Raw genomic sequence first — 27,000 nt, forward strand, 5'->3', positions numbered from 1 at the left:
ACAGCAAGACTCCATCTCAAGAGAAAAAAACAAAAAAGTAAAAGAATGGAATAATAGGCCAGGCACAGTGGCTCATGCCTGAAATCCCAGCACTTTAAAAAGCCAAGGCAGGAGGATGGCTTGAGATTAAGTGTTCAAGACCAGCCTGGGCAACATGGTGAGATCCCATCACTACCAAAAATTCAAAAAAATTAGCTGAGTGTGATGGCACACACCTGTGGTCTCAGCTACTCGGGAGGCTAAGGCGGGAGGATCGCTTGAGCCTGGGAGGTCGAGGCTGCAGTGAGCCATGATCACGCCACTGGACTCCAGCATGGGTGACAGAGTGAGACCCTTTCCCCCAAATAAATAAAAATACAAAAGAGGGAAGTAACCTTCTGAAAGTCAAAAATGTTCTGTCTTCCCAGGGCAGACCCACAATAACATACATGGGCTTATGTCTAGAGAAAGACATGCAATAAACATTAGCTCATTTAGTTGACTGTCCATCAGGAACGCTAACACCCTTCATTGCATGGCAATGCCTGGAAGGTCTCCAAACACAAGCCCCGTGTCAGTTTGGGCTCACTCATGAATCCTCAGTATTTTTGCACGATGCCTAGCTTGTAACAGATGCTCAGAATGAAATGTATTTACCAATAAATGCTATTGATAGCTGATTAAATATAGTATCGTGGTCATCTCAATGACAAGTTGGCCCTTATGCTCTTGGACAACTTCCTAGTATAACTTTGATTTGACGGAAAAAACAGATTGACTTGATCAGTTCAATGCACTTTCAAGTTTGACATTTACCTGTATCAGAGACACATTGGAGTTGTTCTCTGCTAACTGTAGACACACACAACTTGTGTGTTCCCCCCATTTCCCCCGCCCTTCCTCTTCTTCATTTCTATACTCTGTTTCTACTCTATGAGTCTTTACGGCCAAGATGGTGTTAGGACAGGCAGAATAGGGAAGTCACACAGAAAGATACAGATTGGGTTACGAAAGACAGCTTTTTATCCCTTTCTGTTATTTCCCCCCCACGGTGGCTCTTTTGAAGGCTGGGATGACTTCAGTCCACTATTTGCATGATCTTCCGCTTAAGAGTCCAGGGACAGATGATGTCCTTACATGGTATAATGTTCTGCTTGGCCCCTGTAGTTTCTACTTAGGGACATCTCTTTCTTTCATCTGCAAATCAAAAGGTCCAACAACACCATCAAAGAATATTAGAAACAAAATAGACCAATGGCTTCATTTAGTAAAGTAGGAACATAGCAAACGTTTTTATTTTTTATTTTTTGAGATGGATTTTCACTCTTTTTGCCCAGGCCGGAGTGCAGCGGTGAGATCTCGGCTCACTGCAACCTCCATCTCCCTGGTTCAAGCGATTCTCCTGCCTCAGCCTCCCAAGTAGCTGGGATTACAGGCATGTGCGACCATGCCCGGCTAATTTTTTTTTTTTTGTACTTTTAGTAGAGACGGGGTTTCTCCATGTTGGTCAGGCTGGTCTTGAACTCCCGACCTCAGGTGATCCACCCGCCTTGGCCTCCCAAAGTGCTGGGATTACAGGCGTAAGCCACCCCGCCTGGCCCACAGCAAAGCTTTATTCACTTAACAAGTCATGGCCAACAGCGTCTGGTTAGCTCACAGAGGCCACAGTTTATCTGTGGAGTCTGGTAACCATACCACTCACGACCCTGTACATTAATTAGATGCAGCAGGTCATCTCAAATACATAGCTCTCTCCAACACCCCTTAGAATACAACACTTGGGTGGTGATTTTATTTAACATTCTGGTACTTCATCCCAAAAAGAAACTGGTAGAGATTAGTGTAACTCAACAATAGGCAGAAAACATACAAGAAAGTTTAAGACAGATGTCTAGCAGTGCCTGAACTGTTGAGAAGCAAAGGTGAGTAAATGCCTTAGTTTCAACAGAAAAAGAAAGTTCACAGTAGGACCTCAGAGGCAGAGGCTGTGAGATCACCTTTCAAGAACTGGAGTAAGTGATAGAGCTGGACGCTGAGCTGCAGCAGCCTCTGGGAATTGGTGGGGCTGTGGCTTGTCCTGTCCTGCCGCCCCCCGCGTGTACTCGGAAACTGTTAGGTGGTGCCTAAGGCAGAGTTGGGCAAAGAAAGAAGAGAATCAGCGTTCATTTCCCCCTGGACTCTCTAAGTCCATGGAGGTGGTGGCGGAATGGCCCTGCCTTGCCCGAGGAGGAAATTCGAGTCGAGCCCCCACTCCTCTCCCCGCGGGACTGATAAACATGTCCCTCATTCACCCCGGGAGGCTGGCACCCAGGCACGACGCGAGGACAGCCAGACTCGCCGACGGCGGCCGCGTCCCGAGGGGCCGGGAGCGAGCTTGTTGGAAGGTGGGAGGCGGAGTTGCTCGGCATCTGGGAAGAGACCAAAGGAATGAGTAATTGGAAATTCTGTAACGTAGACCCTTATCCCAAACCCTTTAGCTCTTCCACCCCGAGCCCCCTGCTGAGAAGTGAAGGGACTGGAAACAGGGAGACGTGGTGGAGGGAGAGTCACGTTTCGGAGAGGGAAGTGAAATAAAGAGGGCGGCACCCGGGGGGACCCATGCGTCATTGAGGGACCGAGGAGAAGCGCAGGGCGCACAGGGCTGCAAAAGGAGAAGTAGGAACGAGAAGCCGGAGGGGGCGGCCGCGGAGCGCTGGTTGGAGCGCCGCGAAGCGCCCGAGCCTCCTGCCTTCGCGGGCGGCGCCCTGGCCCCCGGCAGCCTTGTGGCCGGTGCCCCGATCCGCCGCGCTCCGGACCCGGGCAGGCGCGGCGCGCCCGCTGCGCGCAGGATGTGGCAGCTGAGATGGCCTTGGCCCCGCGCGCCCTGGCGCTGGGCGCTGGCGCTGCTGGCCCTGGGCGGCGCGGGGCTGTGCCACGCCGGCCCGCAGCCCGGGTATCCCGCGCGGCCCAGCGCCAGGAACAAGTAAGTGCGCGCCCCTCGGCTGGCCCCAAACCGCCTACTCCTCCCCGGCCCCCAGTTGAGCCCGGAGCTGCCCTGCCAAAGACGACGAGCGGCAGCCGGGGGTCTCCCTTGGACTTCCCCGGGCGGCTCCTTCTCCGGGGAACCGCGCGCTCCGCAGCCGGCGCCTCAGGCAGAGCTGACTCCGGGGGCGTGGGCGCAGAGAGTGTCCCGCAGACCCGGGTGATCCGAAAACGACTCCCAGGAATTCCAGGAACCCCTGGGACCATGGATGCTTTTCTTTCCCGTCTTGGTCGGGTCCAGGAGCGCGCTCTCCAGAGGCGCACCCGGGCACCCTCCAGCGTCTGCTCTGTGAAGTTCCCGCCTCCGCAGAGGGCGACGGGCCCCCCCGACCCTCGCTCGGTCTGGTGCTGCTGCCGTCCCCTCTCCCCTGGCCTCATTGTTCTCCGGGTTTACACCGTGCCCTTCTCCCTCTCTCTCCTGCACCCCAGGAACTGGTGCGCCTACATCGTGAACAAGAATGTGAGCTGCTCTGTGCTGGAGGGAAGTGAGAGTTTTATTCAGGCTCAGTACAACTGTGCCTGGAACCAGATGCCCTGTCCGTCCGCACTGGTGTAAGTCCTGAAGCCGCGGAGCGGGCGGGGCGCGCCCGGGCCGGGGCGGTGGGGGTGGGGTGGGGTTGCCGCGCTGGTCTCTAGTCGTCCTGTAAATCTCTTCCAGATCCGGTGAAAACCCAGCAGCGGAAAAGCGCTCAGAGCGCTGCACGGGGCACCGGCCACGCTGGGCTATTTAGGGAGTGTGTGCTGTCGGAGTGAGCGGGGAGGATGCGCACGCCTTGGGAGTGTGGGGTCGCGGGGGCAAAGGAGAGGATGAACAAAGCTCCCACTCCCACTTCTGTTTTTTTTTCCTTTCAATGTTTGTTTCTAACATAAGGCAGCTGAATCTAATTGGATCCATATTGTGTGTTCTGGGGCACACAGAAGATTCCAAAATGTATACTGCTAAAGACTTTCCAGTATAGGATTCGCTGAGAGGTTTGGCTAAGTAGTGTTCTAAAACGAGTGAGTTCTGTCCGTATGTCCCCATAAAACGGAATCTTCCAGTTTTGTAGATGTCTAAGCTAAAACCTCAGGAACACTTTGCTTAAAAGTGTGGTTCCCCAGCATCCCTCCCCCCAACTTAGATTTGGAGATTCGCTAGAGATTGTGGGAGAGAATGGCCGTTAAAGACAGGCGGAAGAATTAATCATCTTTTTGCTTGTAAAGATTTCACCATCTTAAAAAAAAAAAAAAAAACAGGAAGCAATGCAATAAAGTTCAAATGCCGTTAAATACATGACACTCATTCAATTGTCATCAGGCAAGTCTTAGGGGTTTTGTGTCAGTCTGATATCGGAAGATGGGCCAGTGTGAATAAATGGCTGTTGAGGAACACATGTGATGGCTGAAATTAATTGTTTTCCACTAAGAATAAGTTGTTTGTCTTAGAGCACAGTTGTCATTACAGCAGAGAATAGTCAGTAGGCGGATCTGTCTTTGGCCAAACCAAGGGACAGACTGGAACTTGTACTCCAGGAAACCATATTCCAGAGAACAGTAGATGAGCCTGAAGTCTTGTGGGAAGTGGTCGCTGGGTCCACCCCACGTGGGCTGCTGGAGGAGCTGCCAACAGGGTTCAGTTAATTCCTGCTTGGCAAAAACAAAGCAAAACAAACAGAAACTTAGACGAGGTCCCCATTTCCTAATATACAGTGGAAAACGCTGAAATTGAATGCCCAGCTAGGCTATCTCTTTGAGTTGGATACATTGTCCGAGAGATAAGGTACTGTCATCCAACCTTAATCTCTTAGTAAGATTGAGACCTCATCGTCTATGGCCAGCAGTCAGTGACATCAGAACCAAGCAAGGTTTTTACACTGTGGGAGTGATACAAACTAAGTATTCAACTCAGTTTGAATGCATTTGTTTAAAATTAGAATTGAGTTATTAGTCAGGAATATTTTATTCATCTTATACAAGAACTGCATATTGTGGCTTGCTATAACCTTAAAACTTACTGGTGACAATTTGGAGATAAATTAATTTTTCATTTTGGGAAGTAATGCATTTTTGTTTAAAAGATGGCTTGTTTTTATTTTCTCAAATTATGTTAGCTGCTTGGAAAAACCAAACGATGATTTAATTGTTCTATTTGACCAAAACTCAGTGAAACTTGGTTGTCAGTGGGGAGTGAATCGCCTCCAGATTGGCAGGTTAATGCAAGGCAGTGGGAGTGCATTTTTGCCACCCAGTGAGTAGGACAACAGATTGTTATAAAAAATGACAGATGTTTCTGTTGTTTTATTAAACAAAGCCAAAATAAGTGACCTGGGTGTTTTATTTCAATAATAACCATGTAAACAATTCAAGAGCATTTTTACATTTTAAGTACTGCACTGTAAGTGTGAAGTTTAAGAAACAAAGACAGACTGAGTTGATAAACCTGAAAACCTTGACATTAGCTTCAGCAGTAAATTCAGTATTGACCTTTTTCAATTTTTTTAGGAATGGAACAGAATGGTTTACCTTATTTTTCAACTGAGGAATGCTTCCTAAGGTTTCTTTTTTGTTTTTTGTTTGTTTGTTTTGTTTTGAGACAGAGTCTTACCATGCCACCCAAGCTGGGGTGCAGTGGCATGATCTTGGCTCACTGCAACATCTGCCTCCTGGGTTCAAGCAACTCTCATTCCTCAGCCTCCCGAGTAGCTGGGACTACAGGTGCGTGCCACCATACCCAGCTAATTTTTTTTTTTTTTTTTGTATTTTTAGTAGAGATAAGGTTTCAACATGTTGGCAAGGCTGGTCTCGAACTTGAGCTCAGGCAATCCGCCCGCTTCAGCCTGCCAAAGTGCTAGGATTACAAGTGTGAGCCACCATGTCTGGCCCCTAAGTTTTGAGAATTGGTGGATGAATGAAGACAAAGGAAGGAACCTTCTTTTTATACTTAACAAGGAGGAATGGCTGCTTCACATGGAATTGCTCAATGTTTTCTGAGGAATCCAGAAGCCTGAGTCACCTGGGACCTGTGGAAGGAAAGTTGAGGTTCTTTTTTATTATTATTGTTTTTTAGAGACAGGGTCTCACTGTGTCACCCAGGCTGGGGTGCAGTGACACCATCATAGTTCACTGCAACCTCTAACTCTTCGGCTCAAGCGATCCTCCCACCTCAGCCTCCTGAGTAGCTGGGATTACAAGCACAAGTCACCGCATCCTGCTAGTTTTTTATTTTTATTTTTTTAGGGATGGGGTCTCACTATGTTACCCAGGCTGGATAAAAAGGTTCTTCAGAAACTCACCCTAGAGTGACTGAGGGATAATTTGTGAGCAGTCTTGGAAGTACAGGGCTGGAGGTTGGCCGAGATGCTGGAGATAGAAACGCATTTCGGCAGTTGAGAGTGACAGACAGGTTGGCATCATTGAGGCCTTGACATGGTTGAGCAGAGCTGAGTTCTTAGGGACAGTGGAGGGGAAGGAAGAGGAAGAGCCAGGCAAGGAGAGAGAGTGAAGCAAAGATATTGGTGGAGGAAACCCCATTTTAGAGATTCAGGAGAAGTCCTGGAGGCTTCAGGCTCCAGAAAGGCCACGGGTTAGTGAGCAGGAAGCAATTGTTTCTGCAGAAAGAGACCATTCAGGTCAGTGGGGTGCAGGCATTGTAATTTATGTGAGATTGAGGGAGTGAGTCATGAAGAAACTTAGTTATACAGAAAATGATATGATGGGAAAAAGGCTCTGATGAAAAAAAAAAAAAAAAAGGGGTTAGATAATAGCCAAGCAGGTAAAGAATTACTTAGAGAGAGATCTGGGCCAGGCAGAGGGGCTCATGCCTGTAATCCCAACATTTTGGGAGGCCGAGGCGGGAGGATCACTTGAGCCCAAGAGTTTGAAATTAGCCTGGGCAACATAGTGTGACCCCATCCCTATAAAAAAAAAAAAAAAAGCAGGGCATGGTGGTGCATACCTGTAGTCCCAGCTACTCGGGAGGCTGAGATAGAAGGATTGCTTGAGCCCAGGAGGTCGAGACTGCAGTGAGCTGTAATCATGTCACTGCGCTCCAGCCTGGGTGATACAGTGAGACCCTGTCTCAAAACAGAGAGAGAGAGAGAGCACTCTGCCTATCTGGGGACAGAAGTAAAGTAGCCATAGAGAGAGTGCTCTGAGACTGAGGGTGAAACCTCTGGGAAATGGGGTGTGATGGAGGTACTCGTTCAAATAACAGGAGGAGGGCTTCTGTGCCCAGCCATGTCACTGGGCCCTAACAGCCTCCTTAGCTGTAGAGACCGACTACAGGCCACAGGTGCCTTGTCAGAAGGATTACACAGTGCCCCGTTTACATGTATGAAAAGCCTTAGATTCCAGATTGTGAATTGGAATATTGTTATGTGAAACCAGGAACAGAAGGGGTTTTTATATAAGTGGGCATTTTAAGTAATCACTTTTCTGATACTATAAAGTACCTTCTATGTGCCAGGCCCCGTGTTAGGGCTTTCCATTTCATATATTAGTTTATTTAGTTTCTGCAACAGCCCTTCGGGTTGAATGGTATTGTCTCCATTTTACCAAGGAGGAAACTGAGATGAGCCATTCCCTAAGTTGCCTGTGATCACGTGAAGGTAGCCACTGAGCCGCCTGCTAATCCAGGGCTTTGCGGACTGCCCTCTGTCTCTATAGCAATGGAGAATGTGCCTGTTTGTTTGTCTTAGTGTGTGCTTTCGGTAGGTTGCACAGTACTCAACTACTAAGAGCATTTACACCTTCTTTCATAAAAGGCAATTCTCATATAAAAGTGTTGAGAATGCATTTCTGTGTGCATTCGCGCATGTGTGTGCATGTGCATGCATGTGCCCTTAACCCTCTCTACTGTGGGTCATTTGCCTACAAAGCATGAACTATGTCATTTTTCACTCTATACAGTTTGTTGACTTATTTTAATGAAACACTGGCAGATTGGACTGCTTAAAGTTGTTATTAGAGAGGTGAGAGTTATCGGATATACTGCATGGACCAGTGAGCTCGACCACTTCAGGACTTCCACACGTGTGTTCCTGAGCTCAGCTGCCAACATGAAACTTGTCACAGGGGAATGGTGTTAAAAGCAGGCTTCCAGAAAAAGAATTTAAAGCCCATGCCCTAATGGTTGTGATACTAGTTTCGTGTGTAAGTAATTGTGCAAAAATTCGTTTTTTCTTTTTTGAGACAGAGTCTCACTCTGCCCAGGCTGGAGTGCAGTGGCACCATCTCGGCTCACTGCAACCTCCACCTCCTGGGTTCAAGTGATTCTCCTGCCTCAGCCTGCTGAGTAGCTGAGATTACAGGCCTGTACCACCAGACCCAGCTAATTTTTGTATTTTTAGTAGAGACAGGGTTTCACCATGTTGGCCAGGCTGGTCTCGAACTCCTGACCTCAAGTGATCCGCCTGCCTCGGCCTCCCAAAGTGCTGGGATTATAGGCGTGAGCCATTGCACCTGGCCTGCAATAATAATTCTTTAAACACCTATAAAGATTCGCCATCACTTAGGAATTTAAAATTGGGATGTCTTCTCTCTCTGTGTCTCTCTGTAGTGCACAGGTACTAGATGTGAGGAGGGCTGTGGATCCTCTGGGCACAGGATTGCTTCAACAAAACATGATTTGTCTTCCCTCCATAAATTCCTAAGGGTGGCTCAATAGAATCTGAGGAAGAGGAGAAGGAAAGGGGATCATCCCCTGGGAGATAAGGAGAGGATGCAGAAGGGACCTGTGGACTCTAAATAGCACATAACTGCATGCTAGGCATTTACCATTCAGTCCTAATTCCCAAGGTGGGTCTAAGGGTGGTTTTCCCCTCCTGAGGTAATTGTTTTACTTTATACTTCTACATTAATAAAGCCAAATCTCTTAAAAATTTCATTGTATTGGGGAATTTTCCCAATTAATCCTAAAAACCCTTGGCAGCTTGAGCAGTCTGGTAGATTCTGCCACCCCCCAGCCCTTAGGACATTCCCAGCGATCGCCCGTCAGTGTGGTGGACGCAGCCTCTGCATCTGGACTCTCTGGAGCCGCTGTAAAGGTGGAGACGTTCTGCCTTGGTCATGGGCTGGTTTTAGGGACAGATAAGTGGAGACATGGAATTGGAGTGACTTGGAATTCTTCGAGGCACTGGGCAGGTTGACATCCGTGGGATTGAGGCTGACCGCAGTGAGAATATTTCCTTAAAGTGCATCGTGAGGATGTGACGAGCCCCCGCCACGTTCATTGTTTTCCATTCTTATAGCAACCCTCTGGGGTCATTGCCCCCATTTTACAGGAGGGCAAGTAGTTAGGAAGCAGCAGAGCCTGCCTCCAAACCCATGCCTGTTATTTTCAAACCTCACACTCCTCCCACTCCACACCCGGCAGCCCCTGGAGGTCTCAACCCACAGCCGGGCTGAGCACCCTGAGGGTGCATGTGTGATGCCTACCGCAACGGGTGCTGCATTGCCAGCCTCCCTGGCAGGGTGGAAAGGCAGGAGGGAAGGGCCTGACATTTCTTACAGCCTCCAATACCTATTGGTAGTGTTTGGATGTACGGCTGGTAGAAAACAGCACCATGTTTCTTCTCTTTATTGGACTGGCGTTGTTTCATGCTTCCAGATTGTCCCATCACCTCCTGCTCAGCCTGATGGTTTTAGTATTGGGGGCTTTGGGAGGTGTCCGGTCCACAGATAGGCTGCATTGTTGGTGAAGACATCCAAGGACCCCAGAGGTGAGGCAGGATTATTCCCTCTGAGTTCACTTTGCCTCCCAACTCAGGGCTGAGTTTCTGTAGGGCCCAGAGTTTTCTCTTTCTAACACCACACACTGACTTGGGCTTATCAGCATCTGGCCACCTCCCCCTCAGCCCCTCGAGGCCTGTGTTGTATCTTGGTGGAATTTTTCCTATTAGCTCTTTTTCTAAAAGGATCTTACCAGTCGGGGGAGGGATCTGGGCGGGGTCAACACACAGAGCCTGTGCTGCTGAGATAATGCCTGCCAGGAATTTGCAGCAGGTGTTGAGTTCTGTTGCGTTTAGAACACCTCTAATCCTCCTCAGGTTCCAAGGGGAGCAGATGGTTGTTCAGTTGGCAGAAAATTTGTCTATTAGGGAGTAACCTCAGCCAGGAAATGTGGCTTAAAACACACACACACACAGAACATTTGGCTGGGCGTGGTGGCTCATGCCTTTAATTCCAGCACTTTGGGAGGCTGAGGCAAGAGGATTGCTTGAGCCCAGGAGTTCAACATCAGCCTGATTAACATAGTGAGACCTTGTCTCTACAAAAAATAAAATAAACTAGCTGGGTATGGTGGTACGTGCCTGTAGTCCCAGCTACTGGAGAGGCTGAGGCGGGAGGATTGCTTGAGCCTGGGAGTTGAAGGCTGCAGTGAGCCATGATTGCACTACTGCACTCCAGCTTGGGTGACAGAGTCAAAAACAAAACAAACAAACCAACAAAACCCAGAACAGAACATGTAAGGCTGCGGGGATCGGGGGAAAGAAAATGAACACTTACATCTTCTAGAGCCAGTTTTCTGTTTTCTACATCTCCAGGAACAGAATAACTTTCAGTTCAAAACGTACCTTTTGTGTACAGCTTTGGGGGAATTTTTTTTCCTTCAGCTTTTAAACAAAAGTTTCGCCATCAATTGGCTGTTAGGAGGCTTGTTCCTTGGCATCGAAGGTAACTTGGAGTCAGCTGAGGAAGACTGAGCTCGTGTCAGAGACTCCTGCACGGGAGGGCTGGAATCCCAGGCGCCCAGCCCTCGAGAGCTGCAGACTGTTGCTATTTTGAGTTTCTTTCTTTGGGTTTCCATTCCTTATCGGCCCCTTGGGGCTGCTCCCCTAGAATCTCCAGACCTTCCTTTCGGGTTTCTGATTTCTCTTGTTCCTGTCTCCTTCCTAGGTTCCCAGTGAAGGAGATGCTATGCTTGCAGGGCCCTTCGGCATTTCCAGAACATTCCCACACCATTATTTTATTCTTATCACGAGTTCAGCCAGGAGACTAGGCAGGGCCGAGACTGGGGTCTTGGAAAAAGAACTTCGTGCTTAGGGGCTACACTTTCTACCTTTGTCCTACAGAACAGTGAATAGCATTCAAACAGAGGTAATGGCCTTACGAAAAACAGCCTGCTTTTTGTTAGAACTTGTCTTAATTAAGCTCTGTAACCGGTCTTCCTCTGTTGATGTGTTCCACCCACGTTGGCACGTGGTATTTGAGTTAAAATCCTGAGGTAGCCGGAAAAGGGGAGGCAGGTGGGGGCAGGCTGTAGAGAACGGCAAATGGGTAGGAGCTCCATCCAGGTTGGGTGGGTGGCTGATGTGCTTAGGAAGAGGAGACAGAAGAGTTGGCCTACAGCCTGACATCTCCCACTACCAAGCTGTGTGACCACAGGCAAGTCACTTAGCCCTTCTGAGGCACACTTTCCTCACGTCTACATGACGGGGTTGTGGGGAGGAGGCCCAAGGACGGGAACACAGCTGACAGAACTTTTAAAAATTGCGCTGTCACACTAACGTAAGGCATACCTAGCAGGCATGTCTGGTGAACACTCACCGTTTTCATTGTTTGTCGGTTTGGAATGTTATTGCCTCACAGGTGATCTTATCTTTGAAGACTTGGGGTTTGAAGTTAATGCTTACTGACACATTGGAGAAAGGCTAAAATGCTCACGGTTGAAATCGTTAAATTCAGTGAATTAAGATAATAATGATACTGGCTTGCCTAAGGTGAACTTTAAGTGAAGCTCAGCTGGGCACGGTGGTATGTTTTTGTAATTCCAGCTACTTGGGAGGCTGAGGCGGGAGGATCGCTTGAGTCCAGGAGTTTGAATCCAGCCTGGGCAACATAGACCCCCCTCTCTAAAAAGTAAAATAAAATTTAAATGTAAAAAAGAATTAAGTGAAATTCTTAGAAATTGCATCGGAAGCCAAGCCAGCAGTGCAGTCTCTTTGGGGAAATGCACATAAGTGATTATGGTCAAAGTCAATGCTGCAGGAGCCTGTGGGTATTTCTTACTGGTTCTGCAGGTGTCTGTGTGCCTGGAGTATGTCAGTAAAGAAAGGTTAGCTAGATGTTGGATGTTGCTGTGAGTGGTGGTAAACTAGTGCCAATCCCCAGGTGATCTACCCCACAGCCACTAATGTGTTCCTTGAATTCTTTTAGAAAAAAATCCTCTTCCTCATGTGCCTAATATTAAGTTGTTACTAACATGTGCTGCGTGTACATAATGAAGTAGGTGCCGCATCCAACAGTTACACAGAACTTTACATCCTGTTTTTAAAAATCGAAAGCGGGTAAACTAACCAGTGGTGAGATTCCTTCTAGTCTGCCACACAAATGTTCTGATTTATTGTTGGCTGTGTGACTTTTTTACTGCTCAGCGTTAACTACTTCCATCCTTGATGAAGTAGTTTTCTTGGCTTAAAAATAACAACAAACCACTTGATAACATGGTACAGCCGAGCATGATTTCTCCTTACAAAGAACCATTTTCCTGGGAGAATCGAGGGAGGAACCCCTTATTTTTCAACATGACAGCAGTTCACACTGAAGGAAAAATAATGAAATGACTAAAACTAAACGTGCCAATAGTTTTCTTCTTTCCTTCCTGTTTTAAAATGGTGATGGGGGCTGAAACAAAGTAGGGAGCATTCAAATGAGCCAAATTCCTGGTTCGAAAATACTGTAAAAGCAAACGTTTCTGGGTGTGTCACTTAGAAGGACCCAGAAGGACTCAGCTGCCCCTTTTTTGTTCCACCTAAGAAAATATTAGAAGATGAGGGAATACGCCTAAGAATTACTCTTTGCAGTGTCAGCCTTTCAGGACAATGTATTTTATTATGTGTTTGGTTAAAAGAAGTTTGGTTAAAGAAAAACAGTGTAGGTGAAGCTTTTTAAGTGGATTATTTCAATGGAAGAATTTGCTGAGACTTTGCAGCTGTTCCTCAACTTTTCCCATCTGTGCACCTTTGTGACTGCACAGGTTCTGCCTAATGCATGGCCTTCATTAGCTTATGTTTTACAGAGATTTACTCTCAGTCCATCAGAAGACAAGGCACAAGATGTTTCCCTCTTACTTGAAGTGGTTTCCCTGCATCTGCTCGACAGGGATGTTGTGAGAGGATAATGAGGTAAAGACCTAAATGTGTTTTCTAAACCATAGTGGTGACAGTGCTGCTTGTTTTTCTGCTAACTGAAGCTTTTCCACATATCTTGAAACTGAGGAGGAAAGCCGAGGGGGTGATTGCGACAGAACTTAGGGCGTGGGACGAGTTTCGCAATCCAGCCCTTCTTGGGGAGAACCTCTCTCCATTAAAGCGACTCTGGCTTGCCTTTAGCCTTTGAATGAAGGACTGGGGCAGGGAGGCATGGTCAAGCCTTTCTTAATATTTCACACATTCCAGAACCTTGAGTCCGGTCTGCTGTGCTGACGGTGCTCAGGCCTGGTTTATGTCAGGCATCTCTGACCTTGGAGATTTGGGGCAGCCTTCAGCAGGAGCAGCAGCCTGCTGGTGCCAGGAAGCAAGGTCAGGGCCCCCACTCTGCCACGATGGGCAATGCGCCCTTTCCCATCACAACAAGTTTCATCACCTCCTGGCCACTCTCAAGATTTGCGAGTCATTCTGTTGCATTGTTGCTGAAAATAACTGGCAAGGCAAGGCACAGATCTCCTTCTCACGGCCGGTGCAGGGGGAAAGCAGAAATGCCACTGTATCTCGTGTTTGGAACCAAAGAGCAAAGCACTTTCTAGAAACTCCTTGTCAGAATCTTTACCAGAAAATGAGTAATCCCAATTAGGAAGTGCTTTTTGTTGTATTTTCCTTTTTGTTTATTTTTTTTATTTCCATAGGTTTTTGGGGAATGGCTGGTATTTGGTTACATGAGTAAGTTCTTTAGTGGTGATTTGTGAGATTTTGGTGCACCTATCACTTAAGCAGTATACAACGAACCCAATTTGTAGTTTTTTATTTCCCACCCTCTTCCCACTCTTTTCCCGAGTCCCCAAAGTCCATTGTGTCATTCTTAGGCCTTTGCATCCTCATAGTTTTGCTATCACTTATGAGTGAGAACATAATGTTTGGTTTTCCATTTCTGAGTTATTTCACTCCAATTCCATCCAGCTTGCTGTGAATACCATTAATTCATCCCTTTTTATAGCTGAGTAGTATTCCATTGTATATATATATATTCCACAGTTTCTTTTTTCTCTTTCTTTTCTTTCTTCTGATTCTCACTCTGTTACCCAGGCTCTGGAGGGCAGTGGCACCATCTCGGCTCACTGCAACCTCCACCTCCTGAGTTCAAGTGATTGTCAAACCTCAGCCTCCCGAGTAGCTGGGATTACAGGTGCCCGCCACCATGCCAGGCTAATTTTTGTATTTTTAGTTGAGACAGGGTTTCACCATGTTGGCCAGGCTGGTCTCGAACTCCTGACCTCAAGTGATCCACCCACCCCAGCCTCCCAAAGTGTTGGGATTACAGGCGTGAGCCACCACACCCGGCCCTATACCACAGTTTCTTTATCCACTTGTTGATTGACGGACATTTGGGTTGGTTCCACGTTTTTGCAATTGCAAATTGTGCTGCTGTAAACGTGCATGTGTAAGTATCTTTTTCATATAATGACTTCTTTTTCTCTGGGTAGATACCCAGTAGTGGGGTTGCTGGATCAAATGGAAGTTCTACTTTTAGTTCTTTAAGGAACCCCCACACTGTTTTGCATAGTGGTTGGGCTAGTTTACATTCCCATCAGCAGTGTAGAAGCGTTCCCTTTTCACCACATGCACGCCAATATCTATTATTTTTAAATTTTTTTGATTATGGCCATTCTTGCGGGAGTAAGGTGGTATCGCATTGTGGTTTTGATTTTCATTTCTCTGATCATTAGTAACGTTGAGGATTTTTTCATATGTTTTTTGGCCATCTATACATCTTCTTTTGAGAATTGTCCATTCATGTCCTTAGCCTGCTTTTTGATGGGATTGTTTTCTTCTTGCTAATTTGTTTGAGTTTGTTACAGATTCTGGATATTAGTCTTTTGTCAGATGTATAGATTGTGAAGATTTTCTCCTACTCTGTGGGTTGTCTGTTTACCTTGCTGACTGTTCCTTTTGCCTTGCAAAAGCTCCTTAGTTTAATTAAGTCCCACCTATTTATCTTTGTTTTTGTTGCATTTGCTTTTGCGTTCTTGGTCATGAAGTCTTTGCCTAAGCCAATGTCTAGAAGGGCTTTTCCAATGTTATCTTCTAGAATTTTTATAGTTTCACGTCCTAGATTTAAGACCTTCATCCACCTTGAGTTGATTTTTGTGTAAGGTGAGACATGAGGATCCAGTTTCATTCTTCTACATGTGGCTTGCCAGTTATCCCAGCACCATTTGTTAAATAGGGTGTCCTTTCCCCACTTTTTGTTTCCTTTATTGAATATCAATTGGCTGTAAGTATTTGGGTTTATATCTGGGTTCTCTATTGTGTTCCATTGGTCTATGTGTCTATTTTTATACCAGTACTATGCTGTTTTGGTGACTATGGCTTTATAGTATAGTTTGAAGTCAGATAATGTGATGCCTCCAGATTTGTTCTTTTTGCTTAGTTTTGCTTTGGCTATGTGGATTCTTTTTTGGTTCCATATGAATTTTAGGATTTTTTCCAGTTCTGTAAAGAATGATGGTGGTATTTTGACGGGAGTTGCATTGAATTTGTAGATTGCTTTTGGCAGTATGGTCATTTTCACAATACTGATTCTACCCATCCATGAACATGGTGTGTGTTTCCATTTGTTTATGTCATCTATGATTTCTTTTTTTTTTTCTACTTTAAGTTTTAGGGTACATGTGCACAATGTGCAGGTTTGTTACATATGTATACATGTGCCATGTTGTTTTGCTGCACCCATTAACTTCTCATTTAACATTAGGTATATCTCCTAATGCTATCCCTCCCCCCTCCCCCCACCCCACAACAGGCCCCAGTATGTGATGTTCCCCTTCCTGTGTCCATGTGTTCTCATTGTTCAATTCCCACCTGTGAGTGAGAACATGCGGTGTTTGGATTTTTGTCCTTGTGATAGTTTGCTGAGAATGATGGTTTCCAGCTTCATCCATGTCCCTACAAAGGACATGAACTCATCATTTTTTATGGCTGCATAGTATTCCATGGTGTATATGTGCCACATTTTCTTAATCCAGTCTATCGTTGTTGGACATTTGGCTTGGCTACAAGTCTTTGCTGTTGTGAATAGTGCCGCAATAAACATACATGTGCATGTGTCTTTATAGCAGCATGATTTATAATCCGTTGGGTATATACCCAGTAATGGGATGGCTGGGTCAAATGGTATTTCTAGTTCTAGATCCCTGAGGAATCGCCACACTGTCTTCCACAATGGTTGAACTAGTTTACAGTCCCACCAACAGTGTCAAAGTGTTCCTATTTCTCCACATCCTCTCCAGCACCTGTTGTTTCCTGACTTTGGTTTTGATTTGCATTTCTCTGATGGCCAGTGATGATGAGCATTTTTTCATGTGTCTTTTGGCTGCATAAATGTCTTCTTTTGAGAAGTGTCTGCTCATATCCTCTGCCACTTTTTGATGGGGTTGTTTGTTTTTTTCTTGTAAATTTGTTTGAGTTCATTGTAGATTCTAGATATTAGCCCTTTGTCAGATGAGTAGATTGCAAAAATTTTCACCCATTCTGTAGGTTGCCTGTTCACTCTGATGGTAGTTTCTTTTGCTGTGCAGAAGCTCTTTAATTATATCCCGTTTGTCAATTTTGGCTTTTGTTGCCATTTATTTTGGTATTTTAGACATGAAGTCCTTGCCCATGCCTATGTCCTGAATGGTATTGCCTAGGTTTTCTTCTAGGGTTTTTATGGTTTTAGGTCTAACATTTAAGTCTTTAATCCATCTTGAATTAATTTTTGTGTAAGGTGTAACGAAGGGATCCAGTTTCAGCTTTCTCCATATGGCTAGCCAGTTTTCCCAGCACCATTCATTAAATAGGGAATCCTTTCCCCATTTCGTGTTTTTGTCAGGTTTGTCAAAGATCAGATAGTTGTAGATATGTGGCATTATTTCTGAGGGCTCTGTTCTGTTCCATTGGTCTATATGTCTGTTTTGGTACCAGTACCATGCTGTTTTGGTTACTGTAGCCTTGTAGTATAGTTTGAAGTCAGGTAGTGTGATGCCTCCAGCTTTGTTCTTTTGGCTTAGGATTGACTTGGCAATGCAGGCTCTTTTTTGGTTCCATATGAACTTCAAAGTAGTTTTTTCCAATTCTGTGAAGAAAGTCATTGGTAGCTTGATGGGAATGGCATTGAATCTATAAAGTACCTTGGGCAGTATGGCCATTTTCATGATATGTATTCTTCCTACCCATGAGCATGGAATGTTCTTCCATTTGTTTGTATCCTCTTTTATTTCATTGAGCAGTGGTTTGTAGTTCTCCTTGAAGAGGTCCTTCACATCCCTTGTAAGTTGGATTCCTAGGTATTTTATTCTCTTTGAAGCAATTGTGAATGGGAGTTCACTCATGATTTGACTCTCTGTTTGTCTGTTATTGGTGTGTAAGAATGCTTGTGATTTTTGTACATTGATTTTGTATCCTGAGACTTTGCTGAAGTTGCCTGTCAGCTTAAGGAGATTGTGGGCTGAGACAATGGGCTTTTCTAGATATACAATCATGTCATCTGCAAACAGGGACAATTTGACTTCCTCTTTTCCTGATTGAATACCCTTTATTTCCTTCTCCTGCCTGATTGCCCTGGCCAGAACTTCCAACACTATGTTGAATAGGAGTGGTGAGAGAGGGCATCCCTGTCTTGTGCCAGTTTTCAAAGGGAATGCTTCCAGTTTTTGCCCATTCAGTATGATATTGGCTGTGGGTTTGTCATAGATAGCTCTTATTATTTTGAGATACGTCCCATCAATACCTAATTTATTGAGAGTTTTTGGCATGAACGTTGTTGAATTTTGTCAAAGGCCTTTTCTGCATCTATTGAGATAATCATGTGGTTTTTGTCATTGGCTGGATTATGTTTATTGATTTTTGTATGTTGAACCAGGCTTGCATCCCAGGGATGAAGCCCACTTGATCATGGTGGATAAGCTTTTTGATGTGCTGCTGGATTCAGTTTGCCAGTATTTTACTGACGATTTTTGCATCGATGTTCATCACGGATATTGGTCTAAAATTCTCTTTTTTTGTGTGTCTCTGCCAGGCTTTGGTATCAGGATGATGCTGGCCTCATAAAATGAGTTAGGGAGGATTCCCTGTTTTTCTATTGATTGGAATAGTTTCAGAAGGAATGGTACCAGCTGCTCCTTGTACATCTGGTAGAATTCGGCTGTGAATCCATCTGGTCCTGGAATTTTTTTGGTTGGTGAGTTATTATTGCTTCAATTTCAGAGCCTGTTATTGGTCTATTCAGAGATTCAACTTCTTCCTGGTTTAGTCTTGGGAGGGTGTATGTGTCCAGGAATTTATCCATTTCTTCTAGATTTTCTAGTTCATTTGCATAGAGGTGTTTTTAGTATTCTCTGTTGGTAGATTGTATCTCTCTGGGATCGGTGGTGATATCCCCTTTGTCATTGTTTATTGCATCTATTTGATTCTTCTCTCTTTTCTTTATTAGTCTTGCTAGTGGTCTATCAATTTTGTTAATCTTTTCAAAAAACCACCTCCTGGATTCATTGATTTTTTGAAGGTTTTTTTGTGTCTCTATTTCCTTCAGTTCTGCTCTGATCTTAGTTATTTCTTGCCTTCTGCTAGCTTTTGAATATGTTTGCTCTTGCTTCTCTAGTTCTTTTAATTGTGATGTTAGGGTGTCAATTTTAGATCTTTCCTGCTTTCTCTTGTGGGCATTTAGTGCTGTAAATTTCCCTCTACACACTGCTTTGAATGTGTCCCAGAGATTGTGGTATGTTGTGTCTTTGTTCTTGTTGGTTTCAAAGAACATCTTTATTTCTGCCTTCATTTCGTTATGTACCCAGTAGTCATTCAGGAGCAGGTTGTTCAGTTTCCATGTAGTTGAGTGGTTTTGAGTGAGTTTCTTAATCCTGAGTTCTAGTTTGATTGCACTGTGGTCTGAGAGACAGTTTGTTATAATTTCTGTTCTTTTACATTTGCTGAGGAGTGCTTTACTTCCAACTATGTGGTCAATTTTGGATAGGTGTGATGTGGTGCTGAGAAGAATGTATATTCTGTTGATTTGGGGTGGAGAGTTCTGTAGATGTCTATTAGGTCTGCTTGGTGCAGAGCTGAGTTCAATTCCTGGATATCCTTGTTGACTTTCTGTCTCGTTGATCTGTCTAATGTTGACAATGGGGTGTTAAAATCTCCCATTATTATTGTGTGGGAGTCCAAGTCTCTTTGTAGGTCTCTAAGGACTTGCTTTATGAATCTGGGTGCTCCTGTGTTGGGTGCATATATATTTGGGATAGTTAGCTCTTCTTGTTGAATTGATCCCTTTACCATTATGTAATGGCCTTCTTTGTCTCTTTTGATCTTTGTTGGTTTAAAGTCTGTTTTATCAGAGACTAGGATTGCATCCTCTGGCCTTTTTTGTTTTCCATTTGCTTTGTAGCTCTTCCCCCATCCCTTTATTTTGAGCCTATGTGTGTCTCTGCACGTGAGATGGGTTTCCTAAATACAGCACACTGATGGATCTTGACTCTTTATCCAATTTGCCAGTCTGTGTCTTTTAGTTGGAGCATTTAGCCCATTTACATTTAAGGTTAATATTGTTATGTGTGAATTTGATCCCGTCGTTATGTTGTTAGCTGGTTATTTTGCTCGTTAGTTGATGCAGTTTCTTCCTATCCTCGATGGTCTTTACAATTTGGCATGTTTTTGCAGTGGCAGGTACCAGTTGTTCCTTTCCATGTTTAGTGCTTCCTTCAGGAGCTCTTTTAGGGCAGGCCTGGTGGTGACAAAATCTCTCAGCATTTGCTTCTCTGTAAAGTATTTTATTTCTCCTTCACTTATGAAGCTTAGTTTGGCTGGATATGAAATTCTGGGTTGAAAATTATTTTGTTTAAGAATGTTGAATATTGGCCCCCACTCTCTTCTGGCTTGTAGAGTTTCTGCCGAGGGATCAGCTGTTAGTCTGATGGGCTTCCCTTTGTGGGTAACCCGACCTTTCTCTCTGGCTGCCCTTAACATTTTTTCCTTCATTTCAACTTTGGTGAATCTGACAATTATGTGTCTTGGAGTTGCTCTTCTTGAGGAGTCTCTTTGTGGTATTTTCCGTATTTCCTGAATTTGAATGTTGGCCTGCCTTGCTAGATTGGGGAAGTTCTCCTGGATGATATCCTGAAGAGTGTTTTCCAACTTGGTTCCATTCTCCCCATCACTTTCAGGTACACCAGTCAGACATAGATTTGGTCTTTTCACATAGTCCCATATTTCTTGGAGGCTTTGTTTGTTTCCTTTTACTGTTTTTTCTCTAAACTTCTCACTTTATTTCATTCATTTGATCTTCCATCGCTGATACCCTTTCTTCCAGTTGATCGAATTGGCTACTGAGGCTTGTGCATTCGTCACGTAGTTCTCATGCCGTGGTTTTCAGCTCCATCAGGTCCTTTAAGGACTTCTCTGCACTGGTTATTCTAGTTAGCCATTTGTCTAATTTTTTTTTTAAGGTTTTTAACTTCTTTGCTATGGGTTCGAACTTCCTCCTGTAGCTCAGAGTAGTTTGATCGTCTGAAGCCTTCTTCTCTCAACTCATCAAAGTCATTCTGCATCCAGCTTTGTTCCACTGCTGGTGAGGAGCTGTGTTCCTTTGGAGGAGGAGAGGCAATCTGAGTTTTAGAGTTTCCAGTTTTTCTGCTCTGTTTTTTCCCCATCTTTGTGGTTTTATCTACCTTTGCTCTTTGATGGTGACATACAGTTGGGGTTTTTGTGTAGATGTCCTTTCTGTTTGTTAGTTTTCCTTCTAACAGTCAGGACCCTCAGCTGCAGGTCTGTTGGAGTTTGCTGGAGGTCCACTCCAGACCCTGTTTGCCTGGGTATCAGCAGTGGAGGCTGCAGAACAGCGGATATTGGTGAACAGTAAATGTTGCTGGCTGATCATTCCTCTGGAAGTTTTGTCTCAGAGGAGTACCCAGCCATGTAAGGTGTCAGTCTGCCCCTACTGGGGGGTGCCTCCCAGTTAGGCTACTTGGGAGTCAGGAACCCACTTGAGGAGGCAGTCTGCCTGTTCTCAGATCTCCAGCTGTGTGCTGGGAGAACCACTACTCTCTTCAAAGCTGTCAGACAGGGACATTTAAGTCTGCAGAGGTTTCGGCTGCCTTTTGTTTGGCTATGCCCTGCCCCCAGAGGGGGAATCTACAGAGGCAGGCAGGCCTCCTTGAGCTGTGGTGGGCTCCACCCAGTTCGAGCTTCCTGGCCACTTTGTTTACCTACTCAAGCCTCGGCAATGGTGGGCGCCTCTCCCCCAGCCTCGCTGCCGCCTTGCAGTTTGATCTCAGACTGCTGTGCTAGCAATGAGCGAGACTCCGTGGGCGTAGAAACTTCTGAGCCTGGCACGGGATATAATCTGCTGTGTGCCTTTTGCTAAGACTGTTGGAAAAGTGCAGTATTAGGGTGGGAGTGACCTGATTTTCCAGGTGCTGTCTGTCACCCCTTTCTTTGACTAGGAAAGGGAATTCCCTGATCCCTTGCGCTTCCCGGGTGAGGCGATGCCTCGCCCTGCTTCAGCTCACGCTGGGTGCGCTGCACCCACTGTCCAACACTCCCCAGTGAGATGAACCCAGTACCTCAGTTGGAAATGCAGAAATCACGTGTCTTCTGCGTCACTCACGCTGGGAGCCGTAGACTGGAGCTGTTCCTATTCGACCATCTTGGCTCCTCCCCCTCTATTATTTCTTTCAGCAGTGTTTTGTAGTTTTCCTTGTGGAGGTCTTTTACCTTCTTGGCTAGGTATATTCCTAAGTTTTGTTTTTGTTTTTGTATCTATTGTGAAAGGGGTCGAGTTTGTGATTTGATTCTCAGCTTGGTCACTGTTGGTGTATATCAGAACTACTGATTTGTGTACGTTAATTTTGTATCTTGAAACTGCTGAATTCACTTATCAGTTCTAGGAGCTTTTTGGAGGAGTCTTTAGGGTTTTCTAGGTATATAATCATATCATCAGCAAACAGTGACAGTTTGACTTTCTCTTTACAGATTTGGATGCCCTTTATTTCTTTCTCATCTGATTGCTCTGGCTAGGACTTCCAGTACTATGCTGAATAGAGCAGTGGTGAAGAGTGGGCATCATTGTCTTATTCCGTTTCTCAGAGGGAATGCTTTCAACTTTTCCCTGTTCAGTATTATACTGGCTGTAGGTTTGTCATAGATGGCTTTTATTACATGGACGTATGTCTCTTGTATGCCAATTTTGCTGAGGATTTTAATCATAAAGCAATACTGGATTTTATTAAATGCTTTTTCTGCATTTATTGAGATGATCATGTGATTTTTGTTTTTAATTCGGTTTATGTGGTATATCACATTTATTGACTTGCATATGTTAAGCCATCCCTGCATCCCTGGTGTGAAACCCACTTAATATGGTGGCTTATCTTTTTGATATGCTGTTGGTTTGGTTAGCTAGTATTTTTTTAAGGATTTCTGCATCTATGTTCATCAGGGATGTTGGTCTGTAGTTTTCTTTTTCTGTTATATCCTTTGCTGGTTTTGGTATTAGGAGGATACTGGCTTCACAGAATGATTTAGGGAGGTTCCCTCTTTTTCTGTCTTGTGGAATAGTGTCCATAGGATTGGTATCAATTCTCTTTAAATGTCTGGTAGGATTCAGCTGTGAATCCATCTGGTCCTGGACTTTTTTCTTGTTGTATTTTCAAAATGCTAACATACATCTGTGATGTTTTGTGTTATTTTACACAATATGTCAGTTTGAAGGGAGTTATTTTGTTTTTTAAATCCTGTTTGGCTTTCTTCCTTAATCATTGATCCAATACCTTTAAAAGAACAAAAAGTAAATATTAGACCTGAGTTCTCAATAGGCAGGCAGAAACAATTGGTTATGTGTTGAAGAGTAATCTGATACATTTTTAAAAAACCAACTCTAGTTAAACCTTCATTCTGAAACTTTGACAAAGACTTAATGATGCTGATTTTAGTTTCTATGTAATTGAAATATGTTATTGCATAGTCTAGAAAAGACTCTCTGGTACTTTGCTTTCACAGATTTGAAGAGATTTAAAAATACCTTAATGCAGAAATTACATAGTTAAAAAAAGCTTAATTGAAGTATAATTTACATGAGTAAGCCACATATTTGAAGTTGTACAATCTAATATTTTGACATATATACCCGTGAAACCAACATCACAATCAACATATCCTTTGCTAATCTCTCCCCCCAGTTTCTCCCCATGTGCCCCCTCCCTGGGAACTGCTGATCCACTTTCCCTCACTAGGGATAAGTTTGCATATTTTAAAGTTTTATGTAAATAGAGTCATACAGGTTGTGTTGTACTCTCTTTTGACTGGCTTCTTTCATTGAACAGAAAGATTTTGAGATTCATTCATGTTGTATGTATCAGTAGCTGATTTTTTTTTTTTTTTTGAGATGGGATCTCACTGTATTGCCCAGACTGGTTTTGAACTCCTGGGCTTAAGCGATCCTCCCACCTCAGCCTCCTGAGTAGCTAGACTCCAGGTGTGTGCCACTGCACCTGGCTGTAGTTGATTACTTTTTGTTGTTGAATAGATTCCTCTGTGTGTGTGTGTGTGTGTGTGTGTGTACCATCATTTGTATATAGTTGCTGAAGACATACGGTGAAATACAGAGTGGGCAAAATAACTTATATTGATAGTAAGGATACTTCTCGGAGTTTCTGAAGAACAACTGAGATGGGAAATACATTACAGATATAGAACACTAGATAAAATAATAATGGACCAGGCGTGGTGGCTCACACCTGTAATACGACAATTTGGGAGGCCGAGGCAGGCGGATCACTTGGGCTCAGGTGTTAGAGACCAGCCTGGGCAACATGGCAAAACCCAGTCTCTACCAAAAATACAAAAATTAGCTGGGTGTGGTGGTGCACGCCTGTGGTCCCAGCTACTCAGGAGGCTGAGGTTGGAGGATCGCTTGGGCTGGGGAGGTTGAGGCTACAATGAACTATGATCGTGCCACTGCACTCCAGCCTACGTGACAAGACCCTGTCTCAAAATAAATAAGTAAATAAAAATAAAAACATAATGAAGTAAACATTTCACATTTATAGTCCTGGAAAATGTTGGATTAAGGATTCATAATTAGCATAAGCCATTTTGAATTGGCAGAAAGCTCAACAGGCTTGGAAGAAGACTTATTATTTGAAGACTCTTTGTTTCATTAAACAAATATTTTTGTGCAAGGCCTACATGTGGCCCAGAACTAGTTTCTACAGGGATACAGTAAGGATCTTTCTGTGGGCTTCTGGAAGTGCACATCTAGCAAGTGAATTGAAACATAAACATAAATGATTAAAACATAAAAGGTGGGAATGAGAATTGCAGTAAGAGAAGCACAACGTGCTGGGGTGTTCAGAGGTGGAAGAAAGTTATTTCCAGCCAGGAGGAATCTGAGAACTTGTTTGCAAGTGGTGACATCTTACGGCTTTGAAGGAAGCTTCTAGTTGAATATATGCAGATGTGAGAGAAGGCCAAGGTCAGCGTAAGCCAAGACACACGAGCAGGGACCTGGAGGTGGGTGTCCACAGGGGGTCGTAGATCAAGACATCAAGACATCGGCAGGGTTGGTTCTCCCGAGGGCTTTGAGGGAAGGATCTGTTCTAGGCCTCTCTCCATGGCTCGTAGACGTCCGTCTTCTCCCTGTGTCTCTTCACGTCATCTTTCCTCTGTGTGTGCCTGTCTCTGTCTCCAAATTCCCCCACCCCCCTCTTTTTTCTTTAGCTACCCCGGTAACTAAATTTTCCCTGTTTTCTGAGGACACCAGACCTATTGGATCAGTACCCACTCTAATGACCTTGTTTTAACTTGATCACCTCTGTAAAGACCCTGTCTCCAAATAAAGTCACATTTTCTGGTACTGGGGGTTGGGACTCCAACATATCTTTCTGGGGGGCACACAATTCAGTCCATAACACTGTGGTTGGGAGTGTGGGCTTTATTATCCATGCAAAGGAGGGTCATGAATGCTTTCATTGGGGACATCATCAAATTTGAGTTTTTCCCCCCTTTTTATGGAGGATGGGGTCTTGCTATGTTGCCCAGCCTGGCCTCAAACTCCTGGGCTCAGGTGATCCTCCTGACTCTGCCTCCCTAAGTGTTGTGATTACAGGCGTGAGCCACCACACCTGGCAGGGACATCATCAGAGCTGTGCTTTCAAATGCTAACCAGCTGTGTGTGCAAAATGTACTTGGGTTGGGGCACCATGTGGGGTGAGGGGCACAGGAGGGACTCACTCAGGAGACTGGCAGTCCATGCCAGAACGGAGGGGGATGCCCAGCTGGCAGTGGAGGGAGTGAGCACTGGGCCTGGGACTGCAGCTCCTCCTGCTCCACAGGTTCTGAGGACGTGGAGATTTGGCACTGAGCGGGGATCTGTGTGCTCCTCTGTTGAGGGTATTGCTAGAAAGGACCACGTGTTGCAAAGGAAGTTGAATTAGTTCATGGCCTGTCATTTGGAGGTTATGGCAGGATTGCTTTTATCTGAGAGACAATCAGGACCTCATTATTCATCACCTGATTGTCAGAAATTAACTATAACCCTTCATGTGGGCAGTGGAGTCCATTATTATGGAGGTAATCCAAGTTTTTAGTCTTATTGCAAATGTTTGCCTTATGGTAAATGAATACATTGTATATAATTTTCATTTCTGTAAAGCTTTACTGTTTCAAAGCTTTTTCCTTTTTTATCCTTTTAATGTCTGGGGGGCAAAAGAGGAGCAAATATTATAAATCTTAGTTGATATTGGAGGTAACAGGATTAGAGCAGGGTTGGGTCTTGTCTGATGTAACTGATCTTTGGCCAAGCTGGGAGTAGTGCGCCTAAGTTGTTACAGATGATAGAGATATGTTTATTGTTCATATGGTTTCCATAGTAGTATAAGTGCTTCATATTGAATGCTGACGGCTCAAGAAAGGCCATGATGCCCGGGTACCACCTGGTAGGCATCCAAAGGATGCTGCTGTTGCCCAATGAATGGATGAAAAAGCATGTGTTTTCAGCTTGTCTTTCCTTCTACTAAGAATCACGTGATCTGGGTTGAGTTTTCAATTTTCAGTCATGGAGACTATAAATTTGAACAACTGTCCATGGCTTCTATTTTTAAAATGGAAATTGTGAGAGATACAGTCTTTGAAACTGGTTTTTTTAAAATAAAAAATTCATACGGGGTCTCACCATGTTGCCCAGGCTGGCCTCGAACGCTTATGCTCAAGCAATCCTCCTGCCTCGGCCTCCCACAGTGCTGGGATTACAGCCACGAGCCACCATGCCTGGACTGAAAATGGTTTTCAATACTCGATGAAAATGCAGTAGCTTGCAGCTTAAAATGATGTGATATGGTAGATTCTAGTTAAATCAACCAAAGTAATGATATAAATTGTAATGTAGATTACTTACTTGGCAATCTCAGTGTGACCTTTACATGTTTTTTGCTAAGCTGTGACTCTCCCTGATCTATGACACAGCTTTCAAATTGTGAAGGTTCATGTCACGCCACTATAGAGAAGAGTTTGGCGTTACCAAGAGGATAGAGTGACCAAAGATATAACTGTTCTTTGAAAAAGGTGAATACTAAACACAAAGAGAATTATTTTAATATTAATTGTGTGGCTTCTTTGAGAATACCATGCCTGGTTTTATATTTTATTTGCAAAAACTGATTGAGGCAAAGTGAAGTCTTTTTGGGTCGTGGGCTAGCTTATGCCCATGTTTATTGTTAAGAGGACAAGAAACACTGCTTAACCCAGAGATCTTAAGTGTTTTATTTAAATAAAACAACAAAATAATGCAGATTATGTGATTTAAAAAAAAAACCAAAAATTTAATTTTAAAGAAATGGGA

The 27,000-nt window shown here is 44.5% G+C and overlaps 1 protein-coding gene across 3 annotated transcripts in view; it reads left to right on the top strand.

Annotated features, from left to right (window-relative positions):
- The first annotated feature begins 2,583 nt into the window (after nucleotides 1-2,583).
- The window catches only part of EMILIN2 (elastin microfibril interfacer 2), a 66,788-nt gene continuing 42,371 nt past the window's right edge, over nucleotides 2,584-27,000 (top strand). For 2 of the 3 annotated variants that reach the window (XM_063640818.1, XM_063640821.1), the window contains exons 1-2: nucleotides 2,584-2,941; nucleotides 3,430-3,552. In XM_063640818.1, the coding sequence (XP_063496888.1) occupies nucleotides 2,808-2,941; nucleotides 3,430-3,552 (257 nt within the window). In that variant the 5' untranslated portion in view covers nucleotides 2,584-2,807. The remainder of the gene's footprint in view (nucleotides 2,942-3,429; nucleotides 3,553-27,000) is intronic. The other variant, XM_055237036.2, reaches the window with a different exon arrangement.

This window comes from Symphalangus syndactylus, chromosome 1 (assembly GCF_028878055.3).
Source record: "Symphalangus syndactylus isolate Jambi chromosome 1, NHGRI_mSymSyn1-v2.1_pri, whole genome shotgun sequence".
NCBI lineage: Eukaryota > Metazoa > Chordata > Mammalia > Primates > Hylobatidae > Symphalangus > Symphalangus syndactylus.